This window comes from Pristiophorus japonicus, chromosome 1 (assembly GCF_044704955.1).
Source record: "Pristiophorus japonicus isolate sPriJap1 chromosome 1, sPriJap1.hap1, whole genome shotgun sequence".
Lineage (NCBI taxonomy): Eukaryota > Metazoa > Chordata > Chondrichthyes > Pristiophoridae > Pristiophorus > Pristiophorus japonicus.
In genome coordinates this window covers 12869497-12885660 of record NC_091977.1, presented here as the reverse complement: position 1 = coordinate 12885660, position 16164 = coordinate 12869497, and the positions used below count along the sequence as shown (strand labels likewise).

The 16164-nt window shown below is 47.1% G+C and overlaps 1 protein-coding gene across 3 annotated transcripts in view; it reads right to left on the bottom strand.

The window, feature by feature from the left end:
- Positions 1–16164, bottom strand: part of slc5a6a (solute carrier family 5 member 6a) — a 110792-nt gene that overhangs the window by 73659 nt on the left and 20969 nt on the right. For all 3 annotated transcript variants that reach the window (XR_011592972.1, XR_011592971.1, XM_070877617.1), the window contains exons 5-9: positions 14622–14689; positions 13371–13525; positions 4656–4796; positions 3034–3163; positions 1963–2051 (exon numbers count right to left, since the gene is read on the bottom strand). Coding sequence is in view for 1 of the 3 variants with exons in the window: in XM_070877617.1 (XP_070733718.1) it covers positions 1963–2051; positions 3034–3163; positions 4656–4796; positions 13371–13525; positions 14622–14689 (583 nt within the window). In the remaining 2 variants the exon portion in view is untranslated. The remainder of the gene's footprint in view (positions 1–1962; positions 2052–3033; positions 3164–4655; positions 4797–13370; positions 13526–14621; positions 14690–16164) is intronic.

Below are 16164 nucleotides of genomic sequence, written 5' to 3'. Positions count from 1 at the left end.
TCCAATGTTATCTCAGTGTCATTGCGATCAAAAGATCGACAGGCATACAGTTGGAACCAATTCTGATCTACATTAGCTGGTCCTAAAAACAATGGCCCAGAAATAGCGGTCGGAGGCTTCCTGCGGGCAGACATCTCCGACCAAAATATATAAGTACCCGGTGGTCCCGGAAGAACACAAACTTGCACTCCAGCGTAGGGGCACCAGTGTTCCAGGACTGTATGTGCAGCCTGGGATCACGTGGACTGTATGTGCAGCCTGGCATCCCCATTCACAGTGATGGCGAGTTCTGTTTGTATGGAGATCACCATTTCTATGAATGGCAAGACCCCCCCCCCCCAAAACACAATCATTGTAAATAAATAAGAAAAACACTTCAAGAAATTTAAAATTTAATTGAAATTGACTTTAATTAAATGATTTAGACAAATATTAATTTTTGAATTAAAAAAAAATGTTTTAATAGGGGTAAAAATAAACTTACCTTAATATAAAAATTATTGAAAAATAAAATGTTATCAATCATTTAAAACCCTTACATTGGTCAAGGTAGGCCATGCGTCTGCTTTCACCAGGCGTAAGAGTTTGAAGGACATTTGCTGGGCGAGAGTTGGGTAAATTAGGCCAAATCTCCGCCTGCGAATATCCTTCTCCAGGGGGTGGATGCAATCTGTCAAAAGACATTTTGACAGTTTGCAAATGCTGGTTCTCGGCGCATGTGCATCGCGCGCCTAAATCCGGCGCATGTGCATCGCGCGCCTAAATCCGGCGCATGCGCATCGCGCGCCTAAATCCGGCGCATGTGCATCGCGCGCCTAAATCCGGCGCATGCGCATCGCGCGCCTAAATCCGGCGCATGTGCATCGCGCGCCTAAATGCGCATCGCGCGCCTAAATCCGGCGCATGCGCATCGCGCGCCTAAATCCGGCGCATGTGCATCGCGCGCCTAAATCCGGCGCATGCGCACATCGCAATTTAAGGCCCATTGTAAAAACTTACCTATATTCTGACAGCGCACTCAGGACAAAGCTGTCTGGTGACCCAGTCCTCCCTTCCACCAATGAACGCACACACCGACTCTAAAGGCAGGGTGGACGGTCATCTGGAAACTGGACTCAACTGGAAATGGAGGGACCGGAGCTTCCAGTGGCAACACAAACCCAACAGGAATGGAGTAGGACTAGCCCGGGTGTGAGGGGCCAGGAAGGCACTGGCCTGTCGAGCTGCAGCAAGATACATGACCAAAGAAAAGGCTGTATGAATTAACTCAAGACCGTCACGTCTACTGGGTCCTGTACAGAGACCAGCAGAATCCAGTTAAACTCACTCAGGCTCTGGCTGTCGCTAAGGGCTGATCTAATCGAGGTGTTTATTATTAAAGGAGTTATATGATTTCCTCTGGTGGTGGGGGGGTGGGCGCGTGGAGTGCAGCAAAAGGGGGCATAACCTTAAAATTAGAGCCAGGCTGTTCAGCGATGTCAGGAAGCACTTCTTCACACAACGGGTAGTGGAAATCTGGAACTCTCTTTCCCAAAAAACTGTCGAGGTTGGGGGTCAATTGAAAATGTCAAAATCAAGATAGATGGATTTTTATTGGGTAGCGGTATTAAGGGATAGGGAACTCAGGCGTGTAGATGGAGTTAAGATACAGATCAGCCATAATCTAATTGAATGGCGGAACAGTCAGGAGGAGCTGAACATTCTCCTCCTCTTTATAGGCTGCCTTCTCAATCACTTCTTTAATTCTCGTTAGCTTCCCCTTGGAAAGAATTTTCAGCAAAAACCCTGCTCAGCATCAATAAAACAAGAGGATTGTGAGCAGGACAATATGTCCCCAGTTTCTCCAGTGAGACAGGCTGCACTCTTTATCAAGTACAAACGTTGATACTGGCAAGGCCGTCTGCTCTTTCAGTACAGGTCCCATTAACTTATAAAGATTTAGCTCTGTAACTGTGAAAGTACCTGAGTGCTCCACTGAACAGGCATGCGATGAAGAGTCCGGGTAAACCAGGGTAATCCCGAAGAACGTCCATGACAAAATAAAGAACCATCTGCAATTCAAACCAGATTTGGTTCAAACCAAACCAAATGCACACGACTGTACAGAAAGGATCACGGGCATAAACCCCAGCACCAGCCCTGCCCTCACCGACCTCCACAGGCTCTCCCCGGCCCCCTCCCATCTATTGAATTCAAGATCCCTGTCCCGGTTTACAAATAGCCCCATCTCCTCGCAACTTCTGCAAAGCCTCCTCCAGTCCTGCACTCGGGCATGTGTGTGCGTGTGCGTGTGTGTGTATGTGCGTGCCTGTGTGTGCATGTGCGTGTGTGTGCATGTGTGCGTGCGTGTGTGCGTGCGTGTGTGCGTGCGTGCCGCCTATTCTCCTGAATCTGGCCCTTAGCGTCTCTGCTCTCCCACCTCCCCATTTTGTGATGCACCCTGGGGCACTTACTACCTGTACATAAAAAAGGAAATCTGTTGTAATCTTATAACCAGGGACTGCTCCTTAAACCCGCAGCTTTGACCAGAGCCAGCCGATTCTCTCTGCCCAGACATCAATACTTCACAACATTGCAAACTTAAAAAGGTAAAAACAGAGATAAAAACATTTCTATAGCACCTTTCACGACCTCAGGATGCCCCAAAATGGGAGTGGTTTGTGTGTGCCTGCGTGCGAGGTTGTGTAAGTAAATCAAAGGAAATTTCTTTACTCAGAGTGGTTAGATTATGGAACTTGCTGCCACATGGAGTAGTTGAGGCGAATAGCATAGATGCCTTTAAAGTGAAGCTACATAAGTACACGAGGGAGAAAGGAATAGAAGGATATGTTGATGGGGTTAGATGGAGAAGGGTGGGAGGCGGCTCGTGTGGAGCACAAACACCGGCACGGACCTGTTGGGCCAAATGGCTGTACATTCTCCGTATTACATTGGCTATAAAGCGCTGAGGGAAGTCTTCAGGTCATGAAAGGCAGCTATATAAATAAAAGTTATTTCTTTTTTTCTTTCAAATGGTTAAAGAGGAGGACGTACCTGATCGGAGGTGCTGACATGACCCTGCTGCAGTGGGCCGTTTTCGCCATAGCGAGCGTACATAACCAAGCCCATCAGGCATCCCATGGCCAGGACTATCTGTTGACACGGAAACACCACGTAGCACGATCTACGGGGGACGAGCAAAGGCAGCGAGAGGTGACAGACGGAAACAAAATCAGACACGTTCGCAGCTCACTCAAAACCGTCTCCCCATTACTTCTTAAAAAGGCGGCCCCGTTACACGCAGAGATGTCTCGGTAGATTCCCAGGCGACAGTGAGGGGCGGACAGTCCCAAAGCCACTAGTGCAGGAATCTGGGGCTGCTGCAGTCTTAAAGCTGGCTCAGACCCCCGCGGCCAAGGGGATCTTCGGTGCACATGTTAGCGACTGAGCGGCGCCACCACGAGTGTTTGTGATGTACGGATCGCTACAAGTCAAAACATGCATTGATACAGCTCCTTTCACCACCTCAGCATGTCGCAAAACCCTTCACAGCCAATGAAGTATTTTTGAAGCGTAGTCACTGTTGCAATGTAGGAAACGCAGCAGCTAATTTTCACACGGCAAGCTCCCACAAACAGCAATGTGATAATGAGCAGACAACGTTTTGGTGATGCTGATTGAGGGATAAGCATAAACAGGACACCAAGGGAGAGCACCCCTGCCCTTCTTCAAAATAGTGCTGCGGGATCTTTTATGTCCAGCTGAGGGGGTGGACTCGGGTTAATGTTTTATCCAATAAGACAGCACCTCAGTACGGCACTGGGCGTGTCAGCCTGGATTATGGGCTCAAGTCTCTGGAGTGGGTCTGGAACCTAAATGCCGGCTGTTGTTGTTGATGCCGAATGGTTTTGCCGTGCATCAAAACCAAGACGGTGTTGAGAGAGCCCAGAGGCAAAATCGGCAGCCGCTCCAGCTTGCTACAGATTCAGGGCGACCCTCAACACTCACCACAGTGCAGATTCACCAGAATTATACCGGGGACTAAAAGTGATAAATTACGAGGCCAGGTTGCACAAACTAGGCTATTATTTCCCTTGAGTTATACAAGATTAAGGGATGATCTGATTGAGGTGTTGAAGATGATTGAAGGAGTTGATAGTAGAGAGAAACTATTTCCTCTGGTTGGAGGAGTCATGAACAAGGGGCATAACAAAATTAAGCCAGGCTGTTCAAGGGTAAAATAAAGAAGCACTTCTTCACACAAAGGGTAGTGGAAATCTGGAAAACTCTCTCCCAAAAAACTGTTGATGCTAGGGGTCAACTCAAAATGTTAAAACTGAGATTGATGGAGCTTTGTTAGGCAAGGGTATTAAGAGTTACGAAACTAAGGCGGGTAAATGGGGTTAAGATACAAGCATGATCGAATTGAACGGCGGAGCAGACTCGAGGGGCTGAATGGCCTCCTCCTGCTCCCATTGTCGGTGCGACATAAAACCACGCTGTACCAATGCTGCAGAGGCAGTGAAAACGCTGCCTCAGTTAGTGACCCCTCTGCACAATAAGATCGATCTCTCGCTCTCTCCCCCTCGGATTCAGGAACACCAAAGTAAAACGGACAACACCGACTCCGCCGCCACAAGCGCCCCGACTCTGCCGGGTTTGTTTCAGTAACTCACAGTATCGCCTGCTGCTCCGTTCGTGAGCTGAGGTACCGCTGGACCTGGGCCTGGTTCACTCCGTAAAGCGCCAGCATCATGAACACGCCACCAAGGCTCAGCGTCCAGAAGGTGTGACGCTCAAAGGGGTCAGGGTTCAGGCTGCGGAGGATAAGGAGACCAATTACTTCAGCGAGACGCACCACCACGCACATCTCACCGTATACCACCAGGGGGGAGTCTCTCTCTCCGAGGCCAGGCATGGTATAGCAGTAACTCTGTCACAATTGCTCAGGAACTCAATGCAAAATCTCTTATAACCAGTCATTCTCACTCTCAGCCCTCGTTGGTCTTGGGGCCAGACATCAGTCACTTCATGAAAGTGCTGGCTCTTGGACAGAGCTTTCTAATTACGCCCACTCCCCTGCTCTTTCCCCATAGCCTTGCAATTTTCTTTTCTTTTCAAGTCTTTTTCCAATTACCTTCTGAAAGTTATTACAGTATCTGCTTCCACCACCCTTTCAGGCAGTGCATTACAGATTAAACAACTTGCTGCATTAAAAGAAATGTCTCCTCATAAGAATAGGAACAGGAGGCGGCTGTTCGGCCCCTCGAGCCTGCTCCGACATTCAATAAGATCATGGCTGATCATCGACCTCAACACTTTCCCGCCCGATCCCCATATCCCGTGAAACATAGAAACATAGAAAATAGGTGCAGGAGTAGGCCATTCGAGCCTGCACCACCATTCAATAATATCATGGCTGATCACTCCCTCAGTACCCCTTTCCTGCTTTCTCTCCATACCCCTTGAATCCCCTTAGCCGTAAGGGCCATATCTAACTCCCTCTTGAATATATCCAATGAACTGGCATCAACAACTTTCTGCGGCAGGGAATTCCACAGGTTAACAACTCTCTGAGTGAAGAAGTTTCTCCTCATCTCAGTCCTAAATAGCCTATCCTTTATCCTAAGGCTGTGTCCCCTGGTTCTGGACTTCCCTATCAGGAACATTCTTCCCGCATCGAACCTGTCCAGTCCCGTCAGAATCTTGTAAGTTTCTATGAGATCCCCTCTCATCCTTCTAAACTCCAGTGTATAAAGGCCCAGTTGATCCAGTCTCTCCGCATATGTCAATCCCGCCATCCCGGGAATTAGTCTGGTGAACCTTCGCTGCACTCCCTCAATAGCAAGAATGTCCTTCCTCAGATTAGGAAACCAAAACTGAACACAATATTCCAGGTGAGGCCTCACCAAGGCCCTGTACAACTGCAGTAAGACCTCCCTGCTCCTATACTCAAATCCCCTAGCTATGAAGGCCAACATACCATTTGCCTTCTTCACCGCCTGCTGTACCTGCATGCCAACTTTCAATGACTGATGAACCATGACACCCAGGTCTCGTTGCACCTCCCCTTTTCCTCATCTGCCGCCATTCAGATAATATCCTGCCTTTGTGTTTTTGCCACCAAAGTGGATAACTATACTGCATTTGCCCATTCATCTAACATGTCCAAGTCACCCTGCAGCTTTTTAGCATCCTCCTCACAGCTCACAACACCACCCAGTTTAGTGTCATCTGCAAACCTGGAGATATTACTCAATTCCTTCATCTAAATCATTGATGCATATTGTAAATAGCTGGGGTCCCAGCACTGAGCCCTGCGGCACTCCACTAGTCACTGCCTGCCATTCTGAAAAGGACTCGTTTATCCCGACTCTCTGCTTCCTGTCTGCCAACCAGTTCTCTATCCAGGTCAGTATATTACCCCCAATAGCATGTGCTTTGATTTTGCACACCAATCTCTTGTGTGGGACCTTGTCAAAAGCCTTTTGAAAGTCCAAATACACCACATCCACTAATTCCCCCTTGTCCACTCTACTAGTTACATCCTCAAAAAATTCCAAAAGATTTGTCAAGCATGATTTCCCTTTCATAATTCCATGCTGACTTGGACCGATCCTGTCACTGATTTCCAAATGTGCTGTTATTTCATCTTTAATAATTGATTCCAACATTTTCCTCACTACTGAGGTCAGGCTAACAGGTCTATATTTACCTGTTTGCTCTCTCCCTTCTATTTTAAACAGTGGTGTTACATTAGCTACCCTCCAGTCCATAGCAACTGATCCACAGTCGATAGACTGTTGGAAAATGATCACCAATGCATTCACTATTTCTATGGCCACTTCCTTAAGTACTCTGGGATGCAGACTATCAGGCCCTGGGGATTTATCGGCCTTCAATCCCATCAATTTTCCAAACACAATTTCCTGCTTTATAAGGATATTCTTCAGTTCCTCCTTCTCACTAGACCCTCGGTCCCCTAGTATTTCCGGAAGGTTATTTGTGTCTTCCTTCATGTAAACAGAATCAAAGTATTTGTTTAACTGGTTCGCCATTTCTTTGTTCCCCATTATAAATTCACCTGAATCTGACTGCAAGGGACCTACGTTTGTTTTCACGAATCTTTTTCTCTTCACAGAAGCTTCTGCAGTCAGTTTTTATGTTCCCAGCAAGTTTCCTCTCATACTCTATTTTCCCTCTCCTAATTAAACCCTTTGTCCTCCTCTGCTGTGTTACAAAATTCTTCCAATCCTCAGGTTTGCTGCTTTTTCTGGCCAATTTATATGCCTCCTCCTTGGATTTAACACTATCCTTAATTTCCCTTGTTAACCACGGTTGAGCCACCTTCCCAGTTTTATTTTTACTCCAGACAGGGATGTACAATTGTTGACGTTCATCCATGTGATCTTTAAATGTTTGCCATTGCCTATCCACCGTCAACCCTTTAAATATCACTCGCCAGTCTATTCTAGCCAAGTCACGTCTCATACCATTGAAGTTACCTTTCCCCAAGTTCAGGACCCTAGTCTCTGAATTAACTGTGTCACTCTCCACCTTAATAAAGAATTCTACCATATTATGGTCACTCTTCCCCCAAGAGGTCTCGCACAACAAGATTGTTAATTAGTCACTTCTCATTACACATCACCCAGTCTAGGATGGCCAGCCCTCTAGTTGGTTCCTCAACATATTGGTCTAGAAAACCATCCCTAATACACTCCAGGAAATCCTCCTCCATCGCATTGCTACCAGTTTGGTTAGCCCAGTCAATATATAGATTAAAGTCGCCCGTGATAACTGCTGTACCTTTATTGCACGCATCCCTAATTTCTTGTTTGATGCTGTCCCCAATTTCATTACTACTGGTTAGTGTTCTGTACACAACTCCCACTAGCGTTTTCTGCTCTTTGGTATTCCGTAGCTCCACCCATACATTTCCACACCATCCAAGCCAATGTCCTTCCTTACTATTGATTCCCTAGAGTCCAATAATCTATCGATCTCACCCATGAATATATTCAGAGTCATGGCATCCACAGTATCCTGGGGTAGAGAATTCCAAAGATCCCTCAGTGAAGAAATTCCTCCTCAGCTCAGTCCTAAATGGCCGACTCCTTATCCAGAGACTGTGCCCCAAGTTCTAGACTCTCCATACAGGGGAAACAATCTTTCACCATCCACCCTGTCAATCTTCCTCAGAATCTTATACTTTTCAATGAGATCACCTCTCATTCTTCTAAACTCCAGAGTATAGGCCCAATCTACTCAATCTCTCCTCATCTCTTCCCCTTGGGGAACATAGGAAAGGCAAAGATTCATTCGGGACAGTCAGCACGGACTGGTTAAGGAAAGATCATGTTTGACTAACCTGATTGAATGTTTTGAGGAGGTAACCAAGAGGGTCGATGAGGATAGTGCATACGATGTAGTATATATGGACTCTAGCAAGGCTTTTGATAAGGTCCCACATGGTAGACTGATCGAAGGTTAAAGCTCATGGGATCCAGGGCAAAGTGGCAAGTTGGATCCAAAATTGGCTTGGAGGTAGGAAGCAAAGGGTAATGATTGCTGGATGTTTTTGTGACTGGAAGGATGTTTTCAGTGGGGTTCCGCAGGGCTCAGTATTGGGTCCCTTGCTTTTTGTGGTATATATCAACGATTTAGATTTGAATGTATGATTAAGTTTGCAGATGACACTAAAATTGGCTGTGTAATTGATAATGAAGAGGAAAGTCATGGGCTGCAGGAGGATATCAATCTACTGGTCAGGTGGACAGAGCAGTGGCAAATGGAATTTAATTCCAAGAAGTGTGAAGTGATGCACTTTGGGAGGGCTAATAAGGAAAGGGTATACACATTAAGCGGTAGGTCACTTAATAGTGTAGATGAACAAAAAGGACCTTGGAGTGTTTGTCCACAGATCCATGAAAGTAGCAGGCCAGGTGGATAAGGTGGTTAAGAAAGCATATGGAATGCTTGCCTTTATTGGCCGAGGCATAGAATATAAGAGCAGGGAGGTTATGCTTAAATTATATAATACTTTGGTTAGGCCACAGCTGGAGTACTGCAGGGAGTTCTGGTCGCCGTATTATAGGAAGGACATGATTGCACTAGAGAGGGTGCAGAGGAGATTTACTAGGATGCTGCCTGGAATGGAGAATCTTAGTTTATGAGGACAGACTGGATAGGCTGGGTTTGTTCTCATTAGAACAGAGGAGGTTGAGAGGAGACCTCACTGAGGTGTACAAAATATTGAGGGGCCTGGACATAGTGGATAGTAAGGGCCTATTTCCATTGGTGGAGGGGACTATTACATAAAAGCATAGAAAATAGGTGCAGGAGTAGGCCATTTGGCCCTTCGAGCCTGCACCATCATTCAATATCATAGCTGATCATTCACCTCAGTACCACTTTCCTGGTTTCTCTCCATACCCCTCGATCCCTTTAGCCGTAAGGGCCATATCTAACTCCCTCTTGAATATATCCAATGAACTGGCATCAACAACTCTGCGGTTGGGAATTCCACAGGTTAACAACTCTCAGTGAAGAAGTTTCTCCTCATCTCAGTCCTAAATGACCTACCCCTTATCCTAAAGATTGTGTCCCCTGGTTCTGGACTTCCCAAACATCGAGAACATTCTTCCCACATCTAACCTGTCCCGTCCCGTCAGAATCTTAAACGTTTCTATGAGATCCCCTCTCATCCTTCTAAACTCCAGTGTATAAAGGCCCAGTTGATCCAGTCTCTCCTCATACGTCAGTCCAGCCATCCCTGGAATCAGTCTGGTGAACCTTCGCTGCACTCCCTCAATAGCAAGAACGTCCTTCCTCAGATTAGGAGACCAAAACTGAACACAATATTCCAGGTGAGGCCTCACCAAGGCCCTGTACAACTGCAGTAAGACCTCCCTGCTCCTATACTCAAATCCCCTAGCTATGAAGGCCAACATGCCACTTGCCGCCTTCACCGCCTGCTGTACCTGCATGCCAACTTTTAATGACTGATGTACCATGACACCCAGGTCTCGTTGCACCTTCCCTTTTCCTAATCTGCCGTCATAGATAATATTCTGCCTCCGTGTTATTGCCTCCAAAGTGGATAACCTCACATTTATCCACATTATACTGCATTTGCCCACTCACCTAACCTGTCCAAATCACCCTGCAGCCTCTTAGTATCCTCCTCACAGCTCACACTGCCACCCAGTTTAGTGTCATCTGCAAACTTGGAGATATTACATTCAATTCCTTCATCCAAATCATTAATGTATATTGTAAAGAGCTGGGGTCCCAGCATTGAGCCCTGCGGCACTCCACTAGTCACTGCCTCCCATTCGGAAAAGGACTCGTTTATCCCGACTCTCTGCTTCCTGTCTGCCAACCAATTCTCTATCCACGCCAGTACATTACCCCCAATACAATGTGCTTTGATTTTGCACACCAATCTCTTGTGTGGGACCTTGTCAAAGGCCTTTTGAAAATCCAAATACACCACATTCACTGGTTCTCTCTTGTCCACGCTACTAGTTACATCCTCAAAAAATTCCAGAAGATTTGTCAAGCATGATTTCCCCTTCATAAATCCACGCTGACTTGGACCGATCCTGTCATTGCTTTCCAAATGCATCCTTAATAACTGATTCCAACATTACGAGAGGGCATAGTTTTATGGTGGTTGGTGGAAGGTTTAGAGGGGATTTGAGGCGGGGCTTCTTTACACAGAGGGTTGTGGGGATCTGGAACTTGTTGCCTGGAAAAGTGGTGGATGCAGAAACCCTCAACACTTTTAAGAGATGGTTGGATGGGCACTTAAAGTGCAGTAACCTGCTGGGTTACGGACCTAGAGCTAGTAATTGGGATTAGACTGGATGACCTTTTGTTGGACGGCGCAGATATAATGCTAAGTACTGAAGGGAATAGAATACGGCCAGGGTAATCTCCTGGACTAGTTTCGATCCCCTGGATGGGTGGGAGAGGAATTTTCCCAGATTGTTTTCTGGTTTTTTGCCTGGGTTTTTATCTATTTTTTGCCTCTCCCATGAGATCACATGGCTCCGGTTGGGATGGACTGTAGAATGTTTCAGTGTAAGAGGTGTCGCAATTGTGAAACACGGACTGGTTGGGCTGGTAGCTCTTTGCCTTTCCGTCATTGTTCATAGGTTTATATGTAACCTTTAGGGCTGCTGACCGAGGGCCGTGCGGCTCTTTGTCGGCCGGCGCGGGCACAATGGGCCGAAATGGCCTCCTTCTGTGCTGTAAATTTCTGTGTTTCTATAGAAAAGAGGAGCAGCCCCTCGAGTCTGCTCTGCCATTCTATAAGATCACGGCTGATCTGATCTTTGGATCTGCTCCACTTCCCTGCCCGCTTCACTCCCTTATCTTTTAAAAATCTATCTATCCCCACCTTAAATATATTCAATGACCCAGCCTCCACAGCTTTCTGGGGCAGAGAATTCCAGAGATTTAAAACCCTCAGAAGAAATTCCTCCTCATCTCAGTTCTAAATGGGGGACCCTTTATTCTTAAACTATGCCCCTAGTTCTAGATTCCCCCACGAGTGGAAACTTCCTCTCTGCATCTACCTTGTCGAGCCCCATCAATATTTTGTATGGTTCAATAATATTACCTCTCATTCTTCTAAACTCCAATGAGTATAGGCCTAACCGCCTCAACCTTTCCTCATAAGACAACCCCCTCATCTCAGGAGTCAACCTAGTGAGCCTTCTCTGAACTACCTCCAATGCAAGTATATCCCTCCTTAAATACGGAGACCAAAACTGTACGCGGTACTCCAGGTTTGGCCTCACCAATACCCCACACAGTTGTAGCAGGACTTCTCTGCTTTTATACTCTATCCCCCTTGCAATAAAGGCCAACATTCCATTTACCTTCCTGATTACTTGCTGTATCTGCATACTAACTTTTTGTGTTTCATGCACAAGGACCCCCAGGTCCCTCTGTACTGCAGCACTTTGTAATCTCTCTCCATTTAAATAATAATTTGCTTTTTTATTTTTCCTGCCAAAGTGGATGACCTCACATTTTCCCACATTATACTACATCTGCCAAATTTTTGCCCACTCACTTAGCCATCTATATCACTTTGCAGAGTCTTTGTGTCCTCCTCGCAACTTGCTTTCCCACCCACCTTTGCATCATCAGCAAACTTGGCTACATTACACTCGGTCCCTTCATCGAAGTCATTAATACAGATTGTAAATAGTTGAGGCTCCAGCACCAATCCCTGTGGCACCCCACTAGTTACCATTTGCTAACCGGAAAATGACCCATTTATACCGACACTGTTTTCTGTTAGTTAGCCTGTCCTCTATCCATGCTAATATATTACCCCCAACCCCGGGACCTTTTATCTTGTGCAGTAACCTTTTATGTGGTACCTTATACAATGCCTTCTCGAAGTCCAAATACACCACATCCATTGGTTCCCCTTTATCCACCCTGCTCGTTACATCCTCAAAGAACTCCAGCAAATTTGGCAAACATGATTTCCCTTTCATAAAACCATGCTGACTCTGCTTGACTGTATTATGCTTTTCCAAATGTCCTGTTACTGCTTCCTTAATAATGGACTGCAGCATTTTCCCAATGACAGATGTTAGGCTAACTGGTCTATAGTCTCCTGCTTTCTGTCTGCCTCCTCTTTTTTTTTTTAAAAATAGGGGAGTTACATTTGCGGTTTTCCAATCCGCTGGGACCTCTCCAGATTCCAGGGAACTTTGGTAGATTACAACCAATGCAGTCACTTCTTAAAAGACCCTGGGGTGCAAGCCATCAGATCCAGCGGACTTGTGCACCTTTAGTCCCTGTAGTTTACCGAGTACTTTTTCTTTAATGATAGTGATTGTTTTACGTTCCTCCCTACCTAGATAGCCCCTTGATTATCTATTATTGGGATGTTTTTAGTGTCTTCTATCATGGAGACCGATACAAAATATTTGTTCTAAAATCTCTACCATTTCCCTGTTCCCCATTATTAATTCCCCAGTCTCAGCCTCTAAGGGACCATTTACTTTAGCCACTCTCTTCCTTTTTATACAGAGGGTATCTGTAGAAGCTGTTACTATATGTTTTTATATTTCTTGCTAGTTTACTCTCATAATCTATCTTCACTCTCTATTTTTTTTTTAGCCATTCTTTGCTGGTTTTTAAAAATCTTCCCAATCCGCTGGCCTCCCACTAATCGTGGCCACTTTGTATGCCCTTGTTTTCAGTTTGATACCATCCTTTACTTCCTTAGTTAGCCACGGATGGTATTCCCTTTGTCCTCTAGTTACCAACCCTGCCATCCTACCATTGGTTCTCCAGTAAAGCCACTTCGGAGTTTAAAAAAAAATACAACTAATCAAAAATATAAAAGCTGCACTTACTTGATTCCTGCAATCTTGCCATTCTCTCCAGCGATCCGCCACACTTCACTAAGGCCCCCCGCCTGCTTCGCTCCGATGATGATGACAGCCAGCTGCCCAGAAAACATCACCATGGTCTGAAAAACATCCGTCCAGATTACGGCTTTCAGTCCACCCTGAGAGTGAAACATAGGGAGATATAAAATAGGATTAAAAAAGGAAAGTGTCGTCCATGGCTTGGTGGCTTTCACGCTCCACTCGCAGTCAGAAGGTCATGGGCTCAAGTCCCCACTCCAGAGGCTCGAGCATAAAATTCTGGCCGACACTCCCAGTGCGGGTAAGGTGGAGTTTGAAATACAGATCAGCCATGAGCTAACTGAATGGTGGAACAGGCTCGAGGGGCTGAATGGCCTACTCCCGAACCTGTGCCCTAGTCAATATTTATTCCTCAACCAACATCACCAAAACAGAGTATCTGGTCTTTTAGTTCATTGCTGTTTGTGGGATCTTGCAGGGTTCCTTCTCGAGAAACTTGAGCACATAATCCAGGCTGACATACCAGTGCAGGACTGAGAGTGTGCTGCACTGTCAGAGGCGACGCCTTTCGGATGAGAAGTTAAACCGAGGTCCCGTCTGCCCCCTCAAGTAAACACAAAAGATCCCGTGGCATTGTTTCGAAGAGTAGGGAGGTAAAGCCCGGTGTTTAAATTTTGAACTCTGTCTTCCAAATTTCTTTTGAACTACAGGGGAGTCAAGGGTTATGGGGAACAGGCAGGAAAGTGGAGTTGAGGTAGGAGATCAGCCAAGTTCTCATTGAATGGCAGAGCATGCTCAAAGGGCCAAATGGCCTACTCCTGTTCCTATTTCTTATGTAAAAAGTCGTTGAGGCTGGGGATTAATTGAAAAATTAAAAACTGAGGGATAGGGAAGCAAAGGCAGGTAGATGGAGTTACGGTACAGATAAGCCATGATCTAACCGAATGTCGGAACAGAGTTGAAGAGCTGAATGTCCTCATCCAGTTTGTGTTATCCCTCAACTAACATCATTAAAAAACAGATTATCTAGTCATTTATTTTATGTTTTTGAGGAACCTTGCTGTGTACAAACTGGCTGCCAAGTTTCCTTCATTATAACACTGACTATACTTCAAAAGTACTTCTGCGCTTTGGGACGTCCTGAGGTCGTCAAAGGCGCTATATAAATGCAAGTATTTCTTTTGACCCACAAATGCTGATTGGAGGATTGGGGCCCTTGGCCCACTGATTACTCACCAGAGCGGTGTAGAGTGTGCAGACTAGACCCATCGTTAACACTGCTCCCCACAAGTCAAAACCAGTTACTGCAAAACAATGCACAAATATCATTATTTACATAGTAAAACGCAGAAGGCAAATTTGTTCAGCAAAATGAGAAGTGACGCGCCAAAAAAAGGGAATTGTGAATCACAGCTGCAGAAGCTACAGCTCGACCACCGTTAACAGAAGGAAAATAAAATCTGCTTTCCACTCCATCAAAGTTCCCTACCGCCTTGCCCCATAGACCCCTCTCTCGTTCTCCCATAGCTCCTCCATAAACCCCTCCCCCCCGCTCCCTCCCTCCTTCCCCCACAGACCCCTCCCTCCTTCCCCCACAGACCCCTCCCTCCCTCCTTCCCCCACAGACCCCTCCCTCCCTCCTTCCCCTACAGACCCCTCCCTCCCTCCTTCTCCCCTTCCCCCACAGACCCCTCCCTCCTTCCCCCACAGACCCCCTTCCCTCCTTCCCCCACAGACCCCCTTCCCCCAAAGACCCCCCCCTCCCTCCTTCCCCCACAGACCCCCCCTCCATCCTTCCCCCACAGACCCACCCCTCCCTCCTTCCCCCACAGACCCCTTTCTCCCCCCACAGACCCCTCCCTCCCTCCTTCCCCTACAGACCCCTCCCTCCCTCCTTCTCCCCTTCCCCCACAGACCCCTCCCTCACTCCTTCCCCCACAGACCCCCCTCCCTCCTTCCCCCACAGACCCCCCCCTCCCTCCTTCCCCCACAGACACCCCCCTCCCTCCTTCCCCCACAGACCCACCCCTCCCTCCTTCCCCCACAGACCCACCCCTCCCTCCTTCCCCCACAGACCCCTCCCTCCCTCCTTTCCCCCTTCCCCCACAGTCCCCCCTCCTTCCCCCACAGACCCCTCCCTCCCTCCCCCGCAGACCCCTCCCTCCCTCCTTCCCCCACAGACCCCTCCCTCCCTCCTTCCCCCACAGCCCCCTACCCCCATCCCTCCTTCCCCACAGCCCCCTCCCTTCCTCCCTCCTTCCCCCACAGCCCCCTCCCTCATTCCCTCCCTTTTGCTCAGCACTCAACCACTTTAAACAGCTTCAAATGCAGGGCTGGTTCAATGATTTACAGATGGCATGTATCCTAATTCCATTGAGCTTTACAGCCTTGGCTCAGGGGACATGCCTCATTTCTTCAGTATTAGTTTTGTTCCAGAAAGGAACAAGTAAACAGACCCACCCGCTCCCCACGAACATACATGCGATAAGCACCTCCCCACAACTGCACGGCCGAGATAGAACACTCTGGTGACTGAACACAATGTCACTCCCACGGTTAATAAGCAACAGATGTGAGCACTGTCTCTCCCCAAAATTAAAGCAATAGTCAGTTTAGACAATAAACCGAATGAAAAGACACTCCCATGCTTTAATTCATTGATGTTGTTTAAAGTGGTTGAGTGCTGAGCAAAAGGGAGGGAGGAAGGCAGGGGGCTGTTGGTGAGGGAGGGAGTGAGTGAGTCTGGGAGGGAAGGGGGGGAGGGAAGGGGGGGAGGGGG